This window comes from Dreissena polymorpha, chromosome 8 (assembly GCF_020536995.1).
Source record: "Dreissena polymorpha isolate Duluth1 chromosome 8, UMN_Dpol_1.0, whole genome shotgun sequence".
In the NCBI taxonomy this organism is placed as follows: Eukaryota; Metazoa; Mollusca; class Bivalvia; order Myida; family Dreissenidae; genus Dreissena; species Dreissena polymorpha.
This window is the reverse complement of record NC_068362.1, coordinates 58,943,815-58,966,104: the sequence shown is the minus strand read 5'-3', so window position 1 is coordinate 58,966,104 and position 22,290 is coordinate 58,943,815. Positions and strand designations below refer to the sequence as shown.

General features: G+C 33.4%; 1 protein-coding gene and 1 long non-coding RNA gene across 3 annotated transcripts in view; both read right to left on the bottom strand.

Moving 5' to 3' along the window:
• LOC127840923 (uncharacterized) overlaps nucleotides 1-22,290 on the bottom strand; it is a 43,130-nt gene that overhangs the window by 14,414 nt on the left and 6,426 nt on the right. The window contains exon 2 of one of the 2 annotated variants that reach the window (XM_052369389.1): nucleotides 3,640-8,918. The exons of the other annotated variant lie outside the window; for it this stretch is intronic. Coding sequence (XP_052225349.1) covers nucleotides 8,671-8,918 — 248 coding nt within the window. The 3' untranslated portion in view covers nucleotides 3,640-8,670. Of the gene's footprint in view, nucleotides 1-3,639; nucleotides 8,919-22,290 lie in introns of those variants that run through there. 2 annotated transcript variants of the gene reach the window in all.
• Nucleotides 12,696-18,330, bottom strand: LOC127840929 (uncharacterized). The gene is made up of 2 exons (XR_008030637.1): nucleotides 17,996-18,330; nucleotides 12,696-12,980 (listed from the first exon to the last, which is right to left on the bottom strand). It is a non-coding gene; the product is annotated as an uncharacterized LOC127840929 (long non-coding RNA).

Sequence of the window (22,290 nt, the reverse complement as noted above, 5' to 3'; positions counted from 1 at the left end):
ACGATGTTTGCATTAAGTTAAAATGTACTTCCCTTTCTATTTGCTGTCGCTTTTGTTTCTATTTAGTAGAAGAGAAGCAAATCAAAGACCGTCTAATGCACTAACGTAAAATCATTTTTATCGATTCTTCATTATAATATAAAATGCACGCCATACAAATTAGATTTTTAGTGAGTTTTACTGAAATCAATAATTTAGAAATATGCGACGATTCTTAGGCACTCGCATGTTTAGATAATCTATGTTTAGAAAAGATCTTTCAAACCACTCAGCCTGTCTTCTTTCCTACGTTCCATATAATTTAAGAACTTAACAAATACTTGACCTAGAGTCCGAATTCTTATGAGTCCTTGCATATGACCACTCATAAAGTTATGTTATTGGTTGTGTATACAGCTCTCCAAATTATGCAGTCATTTGTTGGGAAAGACTTAATATTTGCATTGAACAAGCCCACGCTATTTAACAAACAGGTCTTGTTTCAGAAATACATCAAACACATATAAATATTTCAAACCATAAATGTAAAGGCATATTACCTTCCAACAACACGCGATAAATGCACCAATTCCAGTAACGCCTCATTATCGCATATTGTTTTATTCCATTGTCATTTATTATTAATCGTTGCAGCTAGAGGTTTTGAAACTGATAATTCTATTAGCGATCATGTTTATTATGACTTAAAACTCTCTTTTCACACTCTGTATGAAAGTAAAAAAGGTTTCATTATAAGCAAATTTTCATAAGTTTCATGAAGAATTTGTGTCTTATGATTTATCAGTTCTACAGCAGCTTCATTCAATGAAAAGTTGCATCCATTTTTATAATATCTTCCATGGATTCGATATAACCAAATAATCATCAAAGGTAACATTCGTTAATTCGTAAAACATCACGCCTACGAGATCTACACAAACGAATAGTAATACATTATCCGAAGTAAACCGATTGGCAAGCTTACAAGCAATTTAGAAATACAGTTGACAAAATGAAACAATCACATGCAAACAAGTGTTTACTACCCTCGAAATTAGTTTATTTGAGAGCAAGTCGTAAAACCACGTCAGTTCAGGGAAAACATATTAGTCAGAGATGGGATGATGCAATTTAAATACCATTATTTTAACTTCAATTAATCCTGACGAGTCGTATTCTGCAACGGACGTTTAAAGGGGTCTTTTCACGTTTAGGTTAATTGACAAAATTTAAAAAAAGTTGTTTCAGATTTGCAAATTTTCTTTTTAGTTATGATATTTGTGAGGAAGCAGTAATACTGAACATTTACCATGCTCAAAAATAGCCAGTATATGCATCTTTTGACGATTTGAAAACCTGAATATTATAAAGCGTTGCAACGTGAACAGATTGAATGAAGTGGAAATTTCTGTTGTTTTCGTTGTATTTTGTGAAACTTCGAGGATTGCTTATATAAAGTAAAAACAAAAACATCTGCTCTAAGCATGAGCACGGATGGCCGAGTGGTCTAAGCAAAAGACTTTAGCTCCAAGACTCCACGGGTCAGTGGTTCAAGCCCAGTCGAGGGTTACTTTTTTATATTTTGTATTGTATTCTTGTTTTTAATGGAGATGTGTAAGTCTCATGCTTCAATTTATCAATGTAAAGCATTTAATAACACATTTCAATACATGCAAGATCGCCGTGGTGTAATGGATATGGTGTCCGCCTAACGACCGGGAGGTCACGGGTTCGATCCCCACCGTGGGAGCGTTCTTTAGATCGCCCCCACAGACACCAAGTACTGGTTCTAGGCCCAGGAAACGGACTCGAGAGCATTTATATAAGCCTTTGGTTTTCGATTCAATCGAGCTAAAATAAATAGGTTTAAACTTATACCTGCCAATATCTGTGAAAAGGTCCCTTTAAAAGGCAAATAATTGAAGTCTATACATGTATTTCTCTTGCATATCAACGGTTGATATAACTATCTACGATTTACCTCCCTTTGTTTAAAAAATAGATTAATACATTTAATGATATTCATATTAAGGAAAAATGCGTGATTTATGTTCGTTCCTATTTATATTTCAATTAAGAAAATTTTCTCGACATAATAAGTCAAATAATACTATGCGAACTGATAATTCATTTGCTAAACAACTTTCAACACTTTTTAACAGAGCTATATCTACCCTGTTAATTGATATGGGCTATTGAAAAGCCACTGTTGATATAGTTGACAAATTTGAAACATTCAACTATAGACATATACATCTACCAGATTCGTAGCACTGTGAGCGTATTTTAGTTTAGATATGTGTATAAGAACTTACATATAGATCAATTTAATTAAAAAAACAACTTATTGGATTTGGATTATTGGATGAAAAAATCTCCTTGTATAATATACTGTGACATAAGTAAGGCCTTTGAGTAAGTATGGCACAAAGGCCTCTTATGTAAGCTTAAACATGTTTCAATAGGTGGTATTGCGGTCATATGAAAGTTGTTTTTATAATGAAAATCGTGTAAATGTTACATCAGTGTACAAATACATGGGTTTACTGTTAACATCTAAATTAAGTTGGTCCAAGGCTAAAGCTAAGTTTGCAATGCAAGCAAACACATCCATTAGTGCGATATAAAGTTACCAAGGCTATTTTGGAAAATTTGAAATTCAAGAGTATTTCCTTTTTTTACTCAATGTTAAATCCAGTTCTTACATACGGGGCGGAAATTTGAGCCATTCCTTTTCTGAAAATATAGAACAAATCCAGGCTCAATGTTGCAAAGATTTTATTGGTCTAAACAGGTAAGCCAACAATTGTATGGCTCTAAGGGATGTTGGTAGATTAGAATTTTGTGAAGTGTGTTAAATACTGGTGTAAACTAATTCACATGCCATTGCATAGATACCCAAAAATTGTTATTATATGTTGAAAGCATAGGATGAAATTGAAAGAGCATTGTGGCTTCTTCTGTAAAAAATATGTTATTTAATTATGGTTTAAGTTATATCTGGGTTAATCAGGATGTTGGTAACGTTGATGTATTGTTAACAACTTTTTAAAAAATCGCCTTATTTGTTGTAATAGGCAAAAATGGTCATGGAGTTTATTCGACACGTCTAGATGTGAAACATATAAAATATATAACATATTGTTTGAACCAGAAAACTATATCGCTTGATATACCATTCTATTATAGAAAAGCACTTGCAAAGTTCAGATGTTCAAACCGCAAGTTTCTTATTGAAACTCGACATCTTGGTATAGAACATGCTCTTCGATATACACATTGTCAAAATAATGAAACCATTTATGGCATTGAAAAGGAATTGCATGCATTTTTGCAATCCACGTGGTTATTAATATGAAAATAACAAATAATAATATTAATCGATACTTTTCGAGTAATACGCAAATAAAAAAAAATGTGTCCTAATAGTGGTGATTGTTCTGCTGGTACTAACAATATTTGAAATACAAAGGAGGATATAAAGCGCTCAAAACAACAAAGGAATGTTTGGCAGATTTCTTTGACCAGAAAATCCAGAAGATCTATGCGGCAGTTGGTTAAAGATGCTTAATAAAGCGCAAACACACATTCCCTAATAGAAATTGCAATCACTGAAACAAAGAGCAAAACATCGAAAGGTATCGAACAATAAACACGATACACCGGTTGTCAGATTTTATTCTTTGGTAATCAAAACTATTAGATAGCACAACATTAAACGATACGTTCATTGTTTCGATTTATACATTCATGATCGCAGAGCAAAACATTGAAAGTACCTAAATTATTACCAGTTAACGTATATGAGTGTTCTGTTTAAGTCAAAAGTACCAGTGACATAAAACTGCGAATTTGATACCCATTTTTATATACATACATGCTAAAAGCGCAAAATGGCAGTACCTAAATTATTATCTGTAAACGTTAATTAGTGTTCTGTTTAAGTCAATAGTACCAGTTATAGAAATCTGCGCATTAGATAAACATTTTAAATACATGATCGAAGCGCAAAAAATGACAGTACCTAAATTATTATCTGTATACGTAAATAAGTGTTCTGATTAAATAAATAGTACAAACTGCGCATTTGATACACATTTTCGAAAAATGATTTCGCTGGGATCCCAATAACATCGGACCATACAGCTATTTTGAACCGATATGCAATCGTTTGAGTTCAACATGTATTTAAAGTGTTATGATACATGGCAACAGTTATTATGAGACGGAGCGTCCTTGCCGTCCTTGCATATCGCATTTATGAAGGTTTAATTTAAAGTGATGATCACCTGCCTACATAAGAAACAAAACTAATTAAAAACGAATCATACGCATGCAAAATAGTGATTACATTTTAAGGCAATAATCTAGTCGGCGTTTGATTTGTGCACAGAACGTTTATAGAACGCGTGCAACGATTGCAAAACAAAACAGAACAATTAATTAATTGAACAGGTAAACATGATATAATGGCACAGATAATTTCGCCTGTCTGCAAACAGAAGATCTATAAACATAAAACGGGTTATCAATATCATAATGACAAATACGTGACACGAATGTATTTCATTGAAACAAATTAAAAGATGTAATTGTCAAACACATTTTTACTTCACAATCTTGAAATTATATTAACATCATAACCATGAAGTATGCATGAATCACGTAAGAGTTAAAGCTATTAAGTCACAGTTAGTGAGATAATATAAATGAGGCCGACACAAAAGTGATTTCAATTTCAAAAATACATATAATGCATTCAATGAATCATCACTGTAAAGAATAACAATAATACAAATAACACCGGACTAAACGACTCATTAAAAAATCCCTTCTAGAAATCAACAAAATTCAATCTAAAAACAAACAAGGACTTATAATGATATATTTGAATAATTATAATGCCGTTTATGCAAAACTTTTATACTGGTTCATTATAATGCCCGATAATTTGTATACAGATTTTATGTATAAATGATGTATTGATCGACTTCTCCGTAATCTAAAATGTTATGATATATAAAATGTTTCTTGAATACCTGATTGAATTAGGATCATCTGCGTGCAAAGAATTTATTCTGACCGTACAACTGAATATATTATTGTACCAATTGTCATTTTGAACGTATTGTCTGTTAACAAATTTTGATTTTCATTTTTGTTACTTTTCCCATTATGGGGCGATGCGTGCTTGCATATCGCAAAATATATTTACATATCTACGAGGCCCAGTTTTTTCAGATACAAATACATTAAACATTGGTACCAATACATTAAGTTTTTGATGAACATCTGCTGAAGGTTTAATTTAAAGTGATGATTACTTGCCTATATAACAAAAAACTATTTGGCAACGCATCATACGCATAACTATTGAAGGTAAATGTTCTATTTCAAATAGCATTTATAGGGAAATAATCTAGTCGGTGTTTGATTTTCGCGCAGAACGTTTATAGAACGCGTGCAACCATTACAAAACAAAAATCAACAATTAATAAAATTGAACGGGTAAACATGATATAATGGCACACAAAATTTCGCCTGTCTGCAAACAGAACATCTAGTAATGTAGAACGGGTAATCAATATCATACTGACAAAAAAGGTAAAACAAATATATTTTATCCAAATAAATTCCAAATCTCTATTTTTCAAACATTCTTTTACTTCACAAATTTCATATTATACTAACATCACATCCTTGAAATATGAATGAATCACGTAAGAGATATTTCTTGTATGTCACAGTTAGTAAAATAATAAAAATGAAGCCGACAAAAAAGTGATTTCAATTTCAAACAAGAGGGCCATGATGGCCCTGAATCGCTCACCTGACTCATTAAGATCAGATGAAAACTATGACCTCTATTGTCTACACAATGTTTTTCTATGATTTGACCTAGTGACCTAGTTCCTGACTCTAGATGACCCAAATACAATCCCAATCCAGATTTCATCAAGATAAACATTCTGACCACAGTTCATAAATATTGGATGAAAACTGTGACCTCTATTGTCAACACAAGGTTTTTCTATTTATTTGACCTAGATTTTTACCCCAGATGACCCAAATACAATCCCACCCAGATTTCATCAAGAATTCTGACCAAATTTCATAAAGGTTGGATGAAAACTGTGATCTTTAATGTCTACACAAGGTTTTTCTATTATTTGACCTAGTGACCTAGTTTTTGACCCCAGATGACCCAAATAAAATCCCAACCCAGATTTCATCAAGATAAACATTCTGACCAAATTTCATAAAGATTGGATGTAAACTGTGACCTCTATTGTCTACAGAAGGTTGTTCTATTATTTGACCTAGTGACCTTGTTTTTGACCCCAGATGACCCAAATACAATCCCAAACCGGATTTCATCAAGATAAACATTTTGACCAAATTTCATCAAGATTGGATGCAAACTGTGACCTCTACTGTCTACACAAACAAATTGTTGACGGACGGACGCACGGACACACGCAGGCACGCACAACGGACGCCGGACATCACACGATCACATAAGCTCACCGTGTCACTTCATGACAGGTGACCTAAAAATATGTGTCGGAGATAAACATGAACAGTTGTGGTTAAAATCCCATAGAAACAAGGGCTGTTTGTAAAACATGCATGCCCCCCTATATGGGCTATAAGTTGTAGTAGCAGCCATTGTGTGAATACGTTTTTTGTCACTGTGAATGGTGGTGGTGGTGGTGGTGGTGGTGTGTAGTAGTAGTAGTAGTAGTAGTAGTAGTAGAAGTAGTAGTAGTAGTAGTAGTAGTAGTAGTAGTAATAGTAGTTGTAGTAGTAGTAGTAGTAGTAGTAGTAGTAGTAGTAGTAGAAGTAGTAATAGTAGTAGTAGTAGAAGTAGTAGTAGAAGTAGTAGTAGTAGTAGTAGTAGTAGTGATAGTAGTAGTAGTAGTAGTAGTAGTAGTGGTAAAAGTAGTAGTAGTAGTGGCAGTAGTAGTAGAAGTAGTAATAGTAGACGTGGTGGTGGTGGTGGTGGTGGTGGTGGTAGTGGTAGTAGTACTAGTAGTAGTAGTACTAGTAGTAGTAGTAGTAGTAGTAGTAGTAGTAGTAGTAGTAGTAGTAGTAGTAGTAGTAGTAGTAGTAGTGGTAGTAGTAGTAGAAGTAGTAGTAGTAGTAGTAGAAGTAGTAGTAGTAGTAGTAGTAGTAGTAGTAGTAGTAGTAGTAGTAGTAGTAGTAGTAGTAGTAGCAGTAGCAGTAGCAGTAGCAGTAGCAGCATTACAAGACCAATACTTAAGAATGATCAAATGGGAAAAGGTAACATAGCACCAGCAGTAAATATGGGGCTCATTTACAGGTCAGATTTGGAATCTCTGCTGTAAAATGAGATTTTGAATGAATTAAAGGGAGGCAAATCTGTAATAAAAAGAACATGCATAAACCGTAGTTGTTTTCCGTGTTTGAACCATGCTAAATCCTTACAAGTTTGGAAAGAATTAGATGAAAAAATTGGACTTTATTGCATAAACACCATTTTCTCAATTCAAGGGGAGGTAATTCTGTACTTCATGGACCAATAATGCTCATTTTTTTGTAGGGTTCGTGTCCTCATTGATATAAAGACACTGTGCAAATTTGGAAAGGATCGGACAAAAAATGTGGAAGATTTTTGAAAGTTTTCACAAAATAGGCAAAAACGAATAAACATGCAAAGTTCAACGAGCTCCTGCGGCCATGTTTTTTGACGAATCAAATTTCTTTGAACAACTTTTTCAGGGGAGCCCTCAAAGGTCATCCCTGTGAAATTTTTTGAAAATCTGATGAGCGGTTTCTGACAAGAAGATTTTTTAAGGTTTTTACCATATATGTTCATGGCGGCCATCTTGGTTATGTGATCAAATTTTTTTTAACAATTCTTTTGTCCCATAACCTAGGGATGCTCCACATGCAATTTAGTTGAACTTGGCTCAATGGTTTAGTAGAAGAAGATGTTTACAAATTGTTTACGGACGGACGGACGGACGGACGGACGGACGCCGGACGCTGAGTGATCACAATAGCTCACCTCGAGCTATCGCTCAGTTGAGCTAAAAACAATATAATGCATTCAATGAAGCATCAATGTAAAGTACTAGTATCACAATAATACAAATAAAACCGGACAAAACGACTCATTAGAAAATCCCTTCTAGAGAAATAAAAAGACTTATCGTGATGTATTTGGATACTTGTTATTAAAATGCCGTTTTTGCAAAACTTTGATACTGGTTCGCTATAATGACCGATAATTTGTATAAAGATTTTATTAAATAACATGTATAGATCGTCTTCTCCGTAATCTTAAATGTCATGACATGTATATTACAAAAAATACTTCAAAACCTGATTTAATAAGGATCCTCTGCGTGTAAGGCATATATTTTTAGCGAACAACTGTATTTATTATTGTACCGTTTGTCATTTCGAACGTATTGTCTGTTAACAAATGGACTTCAAAATCGAGCTTGATTAGTTTGTTTTGAAACGTTCTGACGATCTGGTTTTTCTCGATTATAAACAATGTGTTATTCATTTTTGTTACGTTTCGAATTCAGTGACGAAGCGTTCTTGCATATCTTTAAATCTATTTATGTATCTAAGCGGCTTGGATTTATCAGATAAAAATACATTAAACCCTGGTTCCAATATTTTGACTCGGTGAAAAACTTCTCCTGAAGGGTCAGTCTAAAACTCAATAAAAAGGAAGAACAACGCACTAAGCAAACACAATGACGATTCAGTATTCGCAGCGGTGTCGGATACAAACGAATGTGATGGTGTACTGACACTGTTATCAAGGACAACATATACGGTGAAATATCCATGTTCCGTTTCTTCAACTCCCAGCCAGTTGTCCCAGTTTATTGGACACCAAAACGATGTACAGTAGTCGATATAACGCTTGTCTGTATCCGCCCAAATAGCCTGGGATCCTGTAGAGAATATTGCTAGTTTTATTATGAATCAAAGAAATTTTGAATTAATGACGAATACCCAATTGCCACATGGAGTAAAATATAGTTAGTTGTGACATTGACAAATTTAACGTTAAAGGGGCATACTTTGAACAAAATATGGAATGAGTGATGTATTGGACGTCATCATTGATGACGTTCATTCGAACGAATGATAAAGGGGGCTAAGTTTCATAAAGTTGGTGCATATAGTCGCGATTTGTGGCGCTTGAAAACTAGTCGGTTACTTTTGCTGAAATTTGACATGTATATGGACAAGAATGCGATCTACCTGTTGGCGTAGGCGTTATACCTAGGAAAAAACTAGTTTTCGAGTATTTTGCGTTTAAATATTTTTATGGGAAAGGGCACGCGCGCGTGACGTCATGAAAAGCGCTTAGGCTAGCTTCCATCTTGCTACGAAACAAAGAAACTGACGTTACGCGTTATTAATTCAGTTAGGCGTTTAATCGATAAACAAAGGCGTAATAATTGTGTTTGAATATCAATCGGTAGTACACATGCATGTCTTTTGTGCACATTGTGGTTTTTTAATGAACATGACATAAATCTATGTGTTATTCAACGTATTGAGTGCGACGAGTTAAAGAAAGGTTTACACGGCTAGGCTTTCCGAGATAAATGTAAGTACACACTGGTATTAGAATGGTATTCTATTTATCCGATAATATCTTGAATATAAATGATATTCAGACAATTACATTATTACGGTTTAATAATTTATTATTTAATCAATAAAAAAACGCAAGCAGCAAATCAATTAATTTCGTTTGTAGTGGAAACCGAAAGTAAACAAAACAACCGTCAAAATGGCTGACGACATAGCAACGTAGGAACTAACGCTCAGAAATTATTTACAAAATAAGATCATCAGAAATGATGTAAAGTGAATGCTCATTCGCTGTTTTGTAGATAAGTATACGATCTATTGAAAAACCATAACATTTGACATAAAAACACCCGCGGATATGAAAATCTTCAGTGTAACGAAATAGCAGACATCACACGGCGTCTCTGATTCTACGCTGTTTGCCAAGGCCGATAATGAATGGAAATGCACAAACTCAGTAACTGGCAAGCATATATGCATTAGTAGGTTGTTTCGTGATTATTTAGAAACGACTACATAATTCTTTTGGTTCAGCCAGTGCAACTAAACAGAAATAAGTATAAAAAGTTTCTACACCTGACAACAATGTGCCAACTTAATACAAGGTAAGTTGTTTACATTATTTAAAATATTGCAAGCTTACAGTATACAACAATAAACAGCCGGTACAATGTAATGTCATCATTTTAATTTTAAGAAGCCCGTGGTTAATTACCCTTTTAAATCTTATGGATCAATGCATCTCTAACACCTTCAATTGACTTGTTCGTGAAAAATATACACCCTCAGTGCATGTTATCCCATACACCATCACTCACTTACTAAGGCTCGATTGATCATTCTCGGCTCGGGTACTACTTACCGGTACATGTACCCCGGGTACTCTTATTTTTACTTACATGTACCCTGGGTACGGTAAATAAACTTAAACATACCCGCAAATATTAGATTGTATCCGAGTTGTATATCCGCCCAAAACCCGATATTGTTAAACATGCTACCGATTAACGTAAAACAATATTGTTTACCTTAAAGAAACTTCTCTTTTAAAAAATCTGCATCAACATGCTTTTTAGTATGAGTGTTGAGAGGACGCCGTAGGAATAATCAAGTAATCAAGAATACGTCTCTGTTTCTGCTTTTATTTCCTTCATGTATAATGACGATAAGGATTGACGACTAAAATTGACAACAATGATAACAAGCATTGAAAACTAACACTAACGACAAGCATTGGCAACTAGATGTAACATTGACGATTCTCTACAATAAATGAAATTAACAATAAAGAATGAATAATAAGATTATAGTACAACAGATATGCTTTTCAAAGTATAATATAATAGCATACACTCATTAGAATAAGAGGTTTCATAAATAACAATTTGAAACATGTTCAATCAATATCGAAATATCTTATTCAATATTTATTACACAGCATGAATTAATTGTTAAAACATAATATAAATACCATTTAACCATTCCCCATTTAACGGACCTTGCAAACCAAATATTGTTTCTTTAAAAAAATCTATGACGGTAAAAAGTGAGCGTGCGATGTCGCGGAAAATATTATACTTGACGACGTCATACAATGACGCGACTTTAAACAATTTAAGATTTAAAATTAAATCACATCATTGATTTTAACAATGAGTTTTGATAATATAAATGCCATTGAACAGAAAATTGACATAAATGTAAACATAATTAATTTTTACAAAATACCCGACAACAACAGATTTAGTGTTAAAATTCCCGGGTACGTTTTAGTATATTTACCGTACCCAGGGTACGAGCCTTACTAACTGTATTATTATTATATCTCACCGACTACAAGGTACCTTTACCTTGTTGTGTTTATCAAACTGGAATTTATGTAAAATCCGGCTTTGTTTACTTTTATTTTTCATTCATTTGATTACGCAATTGTTGACGTACCTCGTGGAAAATTATTTGAATCTTTGGATTTTAATGGCGACAAGCTATAAGTGTCAATTTATTTTTAAAACGAATCTAAGATTTTAAGTATTGTGTGTTTTTCATGCATAATTCAGTGTTTTCCAGAAAATTGAGTACCAGTTATATGGCCGGCAACTATGCAGTAAAACAAAAGCATTTATGATATTTACTTGATATATTTGGGAAAAAAAGCCGTCATGTAAATGTAAGAGTAAATGTAACGGGCAGAATCGCTGGCTGCCGGTATTTAAAGAGAACACTGATAATAGTAAACTAAATCTCTACGACACGATTACAGCGTTGTAAAATTGTGTTTTGGGTGAAAATGGTTAGTAATTCATACAAATGTTATTAAAAAATATTGTGCTTTAAAATTAATTTTGAGAATGGGATGGAAGAACAGAAAATGAAGAGCATACAGGGATGGAAATAAGTGGTTTCCCATGAGCCCGGGGCAAGTAGATTTTGGCCTGGGCAACTCAATTTCAAAAGTTGGTAAACTTGTTTTTTTTTAAATCTTAAAACAATTCAGTGCAATAAAAATTGAAAAACAATTGATCACCATGGATCAATACTAGTTAAATAACATTCATTATATAGGAATAGGACATAATTCAATTCAGGCTCATAATAATACATCATGCATTGAACATGTGTATTGTCAGCAAATGTATATAATTATCTATTATTTTATTTAAAAAATGTATAATAATATTCACATGTTCATATTTCTGGGCTCGTTATTCTTTATCTGGGCAACCAAAATACTAAAGATGGTTGCCCACAATAGTAAAAAGTTAGTTTCAATCCCTGGCATATCATTGTAACTTTATTGTTTAACTGCATTGCATTAAAATTGTGATTGAGGTAAGCTTGTTGTTTATAGTATATTTACTTTTTAGCTCGACTATTATATATGAAATATATATAGTGTAGCTATCCTACTCACCCCGGCGTAGGTGCGCGCATTGGAATGTTTGCGTACCACCTCGAATATATTTCCTATGTCCATTGACATATTGCTTTCATACATGTATTTTGCTTCTTAACCAACATGACCCCAATGTATAAACAAAAGCAGATAACTGTATCAAGCATTTTGTAACAATTATGGCCTTTTTTTCACTAAGAATAAGCATATAATTGATAAATCTATTTTAAAGTTTGCGTACCACCTTTAAATTGCCACAACTTTTTTATTATGCTGTCCTCAAATTTTTTAAGGGGGTAGCATATAGTCGCCGCTTCGTCTGTCCGTCCGTGCATAATTTTTGTCGGGCTATTTCTCAGCAACTAATGACTGGAATTCAATTTAACTTAATGGGAAGCTTCACTACCAAGAGGAGACATGCATATTATCAGCCGGTTCTGGTCAGATGATTTTTCACAGAGTTACAATGTATGGCCCTATGAAATTTTCCATTAACTGTACATATAACGCGATCTACCTGTTGGCGTATTCGTTATTACTGGGAAAAATCTAATTTTTGATTAAAATCACGAAAAAGTGGTGTTTTTTAGTGCGCAATCGCTATAAACACGTGGCTTGGCCGGAAGTACATGTAGCCTTAATAGCAACCCCAAGACAATTCACCCCCAGGAGACAATTCACGGGCTAGACAATTCAAATTAGATTTTTCATACCCCAATTTTTCGATTTTCGTAATCATTTTTGTCGTACCCAAATGTTTTTCGTACCCAAATTTGTTCGTACCTAAAAAAAAATTCGTACCCATTAGTTTCGTACCCAAATGTTTTTCGTATCCAAATTTTTCGTACCCAATTTTTTTCGTACCCCTTTTTTTTCGTGCCCAATTTTTTCGACCCATTTTTTTCGTACCTAAATTTTTGTTCGTACCAATTTTTTTTCGTAACATTTTTTTTTTTCGTACCCATTATTTCGTACCCAAATGTTTTTTGTTCCCAATTGTTTTCGTACCCAATTTTTTTTTCGTACCCATTTTTTTCGTACCCGTATGTTTTTCGTACCAAAATTTGTTCGTACCCATTTTTTTTTCCGTACCAATCTTTTTCGTACCCAAATTTGTTCGTACCCAATTTTTTTTTCATACCCATTTTTTTCGTACCCAAATAAAAAAAAATCGTACCCATTTTTTTAGTACCCAAATTTGTTTCGTACCCAAATTTTTATTTGTACAAATTTTTTTCGAACCCAAATAATTTTCGTACCCTAATTTTTTTGTTTCCTTTATTTTTTCGTACTCTAATTTGTTTTCGTAACCAAATTAGTTTTTTTTCCTGCCCATATTATGTTCGTACCCATTATTTCTTCGTACACAAATTTGTTCATACCCAAATTTTTTCGTACCCATATGTCGTACTCAAATTTTTTTCGTACACAAATTTGTTCGTACCTAAATTTTTATTCGTACCCATTTTTTTCGTACCCAAATAGTTTTTCGTACCTTTATTTTGTTCGTACCCTTTTTTTTTCGTACTCAAATTTGTTTTCGTACCCAAATTATTTTTTTTTTCGTACCAACTGCCCAAATATTTTTTCGTACCAATTTTTTATTTTGAAATAATCGATTTTCAATTTGATTTGAACTCTCCACTCATTCCATCCCGCGAAACCCTTAAGGTGTCGCAACTCTAGTATGGAATGAGTGATGTATTGGACGTCATCATTGATGACGTTCAATCGAACGAATGATAAAGGGGGCTAAGTTTCATTAAGTTGGTGCATATAGTCGCGATTTGGGCGCCTTGAAAACGGGTCGGTTAATTTTGCTGAAATTTGACATGTATATGGACAAGAATGCGATCTACCTGTTGGCGTAGGCGTTATACCTGGGAAAAATCTAGTTTTTGATGAAATCACGAAAAAATTTCGCAAGTTTTACATAACCGGATTTACAAAATGCGTTATGTGGATATACCGATACCCTACCGAAATATCCGAAATCAAACTTTCATAAAAACAATGTTTCATTAGTTATTTCAGTGTATTTCGCAACAATCTATATTAAAATACGCAGTTTTTCGATAAATAATCAATATTAATGGGGATTTCGTGGGATCTCGGGGATTCCTGGGGATTTTGGTAATTGCGGGAATGTCGGTATTTTTTCACACACGTCAAAATGGCCGACTTCGACAGAAAGAACGCTTAAAAGTATTTACAAAATAACATCATCACAAACGATGTAAAGTGAACGCTACTTATCCGTTTTGTAGATAAGTATACGATCAATTGGAAAACACTAGCATTTGACATAAAAAAACGCCAGTGGATATGGAAATCTTCATCGTTGGAAATAGCAGACGGCGTCGACCAATGGCTGTCAATACAAGTTCGAAAAGAACGCGAGAAAGTATTAACAAAATAACATAGATGATGTAAAGTGAACGCTAATTCGCTGTTTTGTAGATAAGTATACGATCTATTGAAAAACCATAACATTTGACACAAAAACACCCGTGGATATGGAAATCTTCAGCGTAACGAAATAGCAGACATCGCACGGCGTCTCATCTGGGTCTACGCTGTTTGCCAAGGCCGATAATATAATGAATGGAAATGCACAAACTCAGTAACTGGCAAGCACATATGCATTAGTAGGTTGTTTCGTGATTATTCAGAAACGACTACATAATTCTTTTGGTTCAGCCAGTGCAACTTAACAGAAATAAGTATAAAACGTTTCTACATCTGACAACAATGTGCCAACTTAATACAAGGTAAGTTGTTTACATTATTTAAAATATTGCAAGCTTACAGTACTCAACAATAAACAGCTGGTACAATGTAATATCATCGTTTTAATTTTAATAAGCCCTTGGTTAATTACCCTTTTTAATGTTATGGATCAATGCATCTCTAACACCTTCAATTGACTTGTTCATGAAAAATATACACCCTCAGTGCATGTTATCCCATACACCATCAATCACTTACGAAGGCTCGATTGGTCATTCTCGGCTCGGGTACTACTTACCGGTACATGTACCCCGGGTACTCTTAACTTTACTTACATGTTCCCTGGGTACGGTAAATAAACTTAAACATACCCGCAAATATTAGATTGTATCCGAGTTGTATATCCGCCAAAAATCCGATGTCGTTAAACATGCTACCGATAACGTAAAACAATATTGTTAACCTTAAACAACCTTCTCTTTTAAAAAATCTGCATCAACATGCTTTTTAGTTTGAGTGTTGAGAGGACGTCGTAGGAATAAGCAAGTAATCAAGAATACGTCTCTGTTTCTGCTTTTATTTCCTTCATGTATAATGATGATAAGGATTGACGACTAACATTGACGACAATGATCACAAGCATTTACGACTAACACTGACAACAAGCATTGTTAAATTAACGATTTAATTTGAATAATAAGATTATAGTACAACAGATATGCTTTTCAAAGTATAATATAATAGCATACACTCATTAGAATAAGAGGTTTCATAAATAACATATGAAACATTTTCAATCAATATCGAAATATCTTATTCAATATTTATTATACAGCATGAATTAATTGTTAAAACATAATACCGAATATGGTGTTCCCCATTTAACGGACCTTGCAAACCAAAAAATGTTTCTTTTAAAAAAATCTATGATGGTAAAAAGTGAGCGTGCGATGTCGCGGAAAATATTATACTTGACGACGTCATACAATGACGCGACTTTAAACAATTTAAGATTTAAAATTAAATCACATCATTGATTTTAACAATGAGTTTTGATAATATAAATGCCATTGAACAGAAAATTGACATAAATGTAAACATAATTAATTTTTACAAAATACCCGACAACAACCGATTTAGTGTTTAAATTCCCAGGTACGTTTTAGTATATTTACCGTACCCAAGGTACGAGCCTTACTAACTGTATTATTATTATATCTCACCGACTACAAGGTACCTTTACCTTGTTGTGTTTATCAACCTGGAATTTATGTAAAGTCCGGCTTTCTTTACTTTTTTTTTTCATTCATTTGATTACGCAATTGTTGACGTACCTCGTGGAAAATTATTTGAATCTTTGGATTTTAATGGCGACAAGCTGGAAGTGTCAATTTATTTTAAAAACGAATCTAAGATTTTAAGTATTGTGTGTTTTTCATGCATAATTCAGTGTTTTCCAGAAAATTGAGTACCAGTTATATGGCCGGCAACTATGCAGTAAAAGAAAAGCATTTATGACATTTACTTGATATATTTGGGAAAAGAAGCAGTCATGTAAATGTAAGAGTAAATGTAACCGGCATAATCGCTGGCTGCTGGTATTTAAAGAGAACACTGATAATAGTAAACTAAATCTCTACGACACGATTACAGCGTTGTAAAATTGTGTTTTGGGTGATAATGGTTAGTAATTCATACAAATGTTATTAAAAAATATTGTGCTTTAAAATTAATTTTGAGAATGGGATGGAAGAACAGAAAATGAAGAGCATACAGGGATGGAAATAAGTGGTTTCCCATGAGCCCGGGGCAAGTAGATTTTGGCCTGGGCAACTCAATTTCAAAAGTTGGTAAACTTGTTTTTTTTTTAATCTTAAAACAATTCAGTGCAATAAAAATTGAAAAACAATTGATCACCATGGATCAATACTAGTTAAATAACATTCATTATATAGGAATAGGACATGATTCAATTCAGGCTCATAATAATACATCATGCATTGAACATGTGTATTGTCAGCAAATGTATATAATTATCTATTATTTTATTATAAAAATATAATAATATTCACATGTTCATATTTCTGGGCTCGTTATTCTTTATCTGGGCAACCAAAATACTAAAGATGGTTTCCCACAATAGTAAAAAGTTAGTTTCAATCCCTGGCATATCATTGTAACTTTATTGTTTAACTGCATTGCATTAAAATTGTGATTGAGGTAAGCTTGTTGTTTATAGTATATTTACTTTTGAGCTCGACTATTATATATGAAATATATATAGTGTAGCTATCCTACTCACCCCGGCGTAGGTGCGCGCATTGGAATGTTTGCGTACCACCTCGAATATATTTCCTATGTCCATTGACATATTGCTTTCATACATGTATTTTGCTTCTTAACCAACATGACCCCAATGTATAAACAAAAGCAGATAACTGTATCAAGCATTTTGTAACAATTATGGCCTTTTTTTCACTAAGAATAAGCATATAATTGATAAATCTATTTTAAAGTTTGCGTACCACCTTTAAATTGCCACAACTTTTTTATTATGCTCTCCCCAAATTTTTTAAGGGGGGAGCATATAGTCGCCGCTTTGTCTGTCCGTCCATGCACAATTTTTGTCCGGACTATTTCTCAGCAACTAATGACTGGAATTCAATTTAACTTAATGGGAAGCTTCACTACCAAGAGGAGACATGCATATTATTAGCCGGTTCTGGTCAGGTGATTTTTCACAGAGTTACAATGTATGGCCCTATGAAATTTTCCATTAACTGTTCATATAACGCGATCTACCTGTTGGCGTATTCGCTATTACTGGGAAAAATCTAGTTTTTGATTAAATCACGAAAAAGTGGTGTTTTTTATTGCACAATCGCTATAAACATGTGGCTTGGCCGGAAGTACATGTAGCCTTAATAGCAACCCCAAGACAATTCACCCCCAGGAGACAATTGACGGGCTAGACAATTCAAATTAGATTTTTCATACCCCAATTTTTCGATTTTCGTAATCATTTTTGTCGTACCCAAATGTTTTTCGTACCCAAATTTGTTCGTACCTAAAAAAAAATTCGTGCCCATTATTTTCGTACCCAAATGTTTTTCGTACCCAAATTTTACGTACCCAATTTTTTTCGTACCCCTTTTTTTTCATGCCCAATTTTTTTCGTACCCATTTTTTTCGTACCTAAATTTTTGTTCGTACCAAATTTTTTCCGTAACAATTTTTTTTTTTCGTACCCATTTTTTTCGTACCCAAATGTTTTTTGTTCCTAATTGTTTTCGTACCCAATTTTTTTTTCGTACCAATTTTTTTCGTACCAAAATGTTTTTCGTACCCAAATTTGTTCGTACCCATTTTTTTTTCGTACCAATCTTTTTCGTACCCAAATTTGTTCGTACCCAATTTTTTTTTCATACCCATTTTTTTCGTACCCAAATAAAAAAATCGTACCCATTTTTTTAGTACCCAAATTTGTTTCGTACCCAAATTTTTATTTGTACACATTTTTTTCGTACCCAAATAGTTTTCGTACCCTATTTTTTTTTGTTTCCTTTATTTTTTTGTACTCTAATTTGTTTTCGTAACCAAATTAGTTTTTTTTCCTGCCCATATTATGTTCGTACCCATTATTTCTTCGTACACAAATTTGTTCGTACCCAAATTTTTTCGTACCCATATGTCGTACTCAAATTTTTTTCGTACACAAATTTGTTCGTACCTAATTTTTTATTCGTACCCATTTTTTTCGTACCCAAATAGTTTTTCGTACCTTTATTTTGTTCGTACCCTTTTTTTTTTCGTACTCAAATTTGTTTTCGTACCCAAATTATTTTTTTTTCGTACCCACTGCCCACATATTTTTTCGTACCCAAATTTTTGTCGAAATAATCGGCTTTCAATTTGATTTGATCTCTCCACTCATTCCATCCCGCGAAACCCTTAAGGTGTCGCAACTCTAGTATGGAATGAGTGATGTATTGGACGTCATCATTGATGACGTTCATTCGAACGAATGATAAAGGGGGCTAAGTTTCGTTAAGTTGGTGCATATAGCCGCGATTTGAGTTTCTTGAAAACTGGCCGAACACGTTTGCTAAAATTTGACATGTATATGGACCAGAATGCGATCTACCTGTTGGCGTAGGCGTTATACCTGGGAAAAATCAAGTTTTCGAGTATTTTGCGTCTAAATATTTTTATGGGAAAGGGCACGCGCGCGTTACGTCATGAAAAGCGCTTAGGCTAGCTTCCATCTTGCTACGAAACAAAGAAACTGGCGTTACGCGTTATTAATTCAGTTAGGCGTTTAATCGATAAACAAAGGCGTAATAATTGTGTTTGAATATCAATCGGTAGTACACATGCATGTCTTTTGTGCACATTGTGGTTTTTTAATGAACATGACATAAATCTATGTGTTATTCAACGTATTGAGTGCGACGAGTTAAAGAAAGGTTTACACGGCTAGGCTTTCCGAGATAAATGTAAGTACACACTGGTATTAGAATGGTATTCTATTTTATAATTTATCCGATAATATTTTGAATATAAATGATATTGAGACTATTACATTATTAGGGTTTAATAATTTATTATTTAATCAAAAAATAAACGCGAGCAGCAAATCAATTTCGTTTGTAGTGGAAACCGAAAGTAAACAAACCAACCGTCAAAATGGCTGACGACATAGCAACGTAGGAAGTAACACTCAGAAATTATTTACAAAATAAGATCATCAGAAATGATGTAAAGTAAATGCTCATTCGCTGTTTTGTAGATAAGTATACGATCTATTGAAAAACCATAACATTTGACATAAAAACACCCGCGGATATGAAAATCTTCAGTGTAACGAAATAGCAGACATCACACGGCGTCTCTGATTCTACGCTGTTTGCCAAGGCCGATAATGAATGGAAATGCACAAACTCAGTAACTGGCAAGCATATATGCATTAGTAGGTTGTTTCGTGATTATTTAGAAACGACTACATAATTCTTTTGGTTCAGCCATTGCAACTTAACAGAAATAAGTATAAAAAGTTTCTACACATGACAACAATGTGCCAACTTAATACAAGGTAAGTTGTTTACATTATTTAAAATATTGCAAGCTTACAGTATACAACAATAAACAGCCGGTACAATGTAATGTCATCATTTTAATTTTAATAAGCCCGTGGTTAATTACCCTTTTAAATCTTATGGATCAATGCATCTCTAACACCTTCAATTGACTTGTTCGTGAAAAATATACACCCTCAGTGCATGTTATCCCATACACCATCACTCACTTACTAAGGCTCGATTGATCATTCTCGGCTCGGGTACTACTTACCGGTACATGTACCGGTAAGTACTCTTTATTTTACTTACATGTACCCTGGGTACGGTAAATAAACTTAAACATATGGGTATGTGGGTGAAGACCCCGAGCAAAGACGGTGTAAGCTGTGTCACAGTGGACTGGTCGAAGATGAAACTCATTTTCTTGTTGAATGTGCTCTTTATGAAAACACAAGATCAGTTATATTTGAGAACATTTTGAACTCTGAAGAATATGCTACCTGTCAATCAAATAAAGATAAATTAGTTCTCTTGGTTAAATGTCATCCAAGAAAGTGTGCGAAATTTGTTTTAAATGCTTTTTATATCAGAAGCAGTATTTTATATAAGTAACAATATCTGTTGTATGATGTTGTGTCAGTTAAAACTTTAAAATAATATAATTATGTAAATGGGCTTCTAAGTATCAACTACGAAGTACACATTTTTCAGGCATATGTCTTCTTACTTATGATAAAATTATACATATCATATTATCATTGAACTCTTGTTATGTTCTTATACATATATTATATAGAAGATGCTAACTTATTCATTGAACTAAGTATGTTGCTCAAATATTTTATTGTCTATTTGTATAATAATGATCACGTTATATTTTACACTGTTGTTAAAGTGACTTATAGGCCTATTAGGCCGGGTGTTCTTGTATGCATTGTATATATGTCTGTTAATCTCCTGTACGTTAACACATGTCACTATAATAAAAGATTATCTCATACCCGCAAATATTAGATTATATCCGAGTTGTATATCCGCCAAAAATCCGATGTCGTTAAACATGCTACCGATTAACGTAAAACAATATTGTTTACCTTAAACAAACTTCTCTTTTAAAAAATCTGCATCAACATGCTTTTTAGTACGAGTGTTGAGAGGACGCCGTAGGAATAAGCAAGTAATCAAGAATACGTCTCTGTTTCTGCTTTTATTTCCTTCATGTATAATGACGATAAGGATTGACGACTAACATCGACGACAATGATCACAAGCATTTACGACTAACACTGACAACAAGCATTGGCGACTAGATGTAACATTGACAATTCTCTACAATAAATGAAATTAACAGTAATAAATGAATAATAAGATTATAGTACAACAGATATGCTTTTCAAAGTATAATATAATAGCATACACTCATTAGAATAAGAGGTTTCATAAATAACAATTTGAAACATTTTCAATAAATATCGAAATATCTTAAACAATATTTATTACACAGCATTAATTAATTGTTAAAACATAATATAAATACCGAATATGGTGTTCCCCATTTAACGGACCTTGGTAACCAAATAATGTTTCTTTTAAAAAATCTATGACGGTAAAAAGTGAACGTGCGATGTCGCGGAAAATATTATACTTGACGACGTCATACAATGACGCGACTTTAAACAATTTAAGATTTAAAATTAAATCACATTATTGATTTTAACAATGAGTTTTGATAATATACTGGTCGGGTACGTAATTCCGGCCACGTTTGGGACTATTTTAACAAAATCTTTTGTTTTAGGCAACTGGTTGAAACTAAACTTCACATATATAATCCTGGGTTCAAAACTCACCTAGCATGAAAATTTCAATAGAATTAGATCAGTGTATGTTACTTTTATGAACAGTAATTAATGACATATAAACTATCAATTTTCGTAGGGCAATTGTACCTAAAAAATCGGCCACTTTTCAGTTTAATCTGCAGGTACAATTACAAAGCAATATCTTTAGACGAATGTC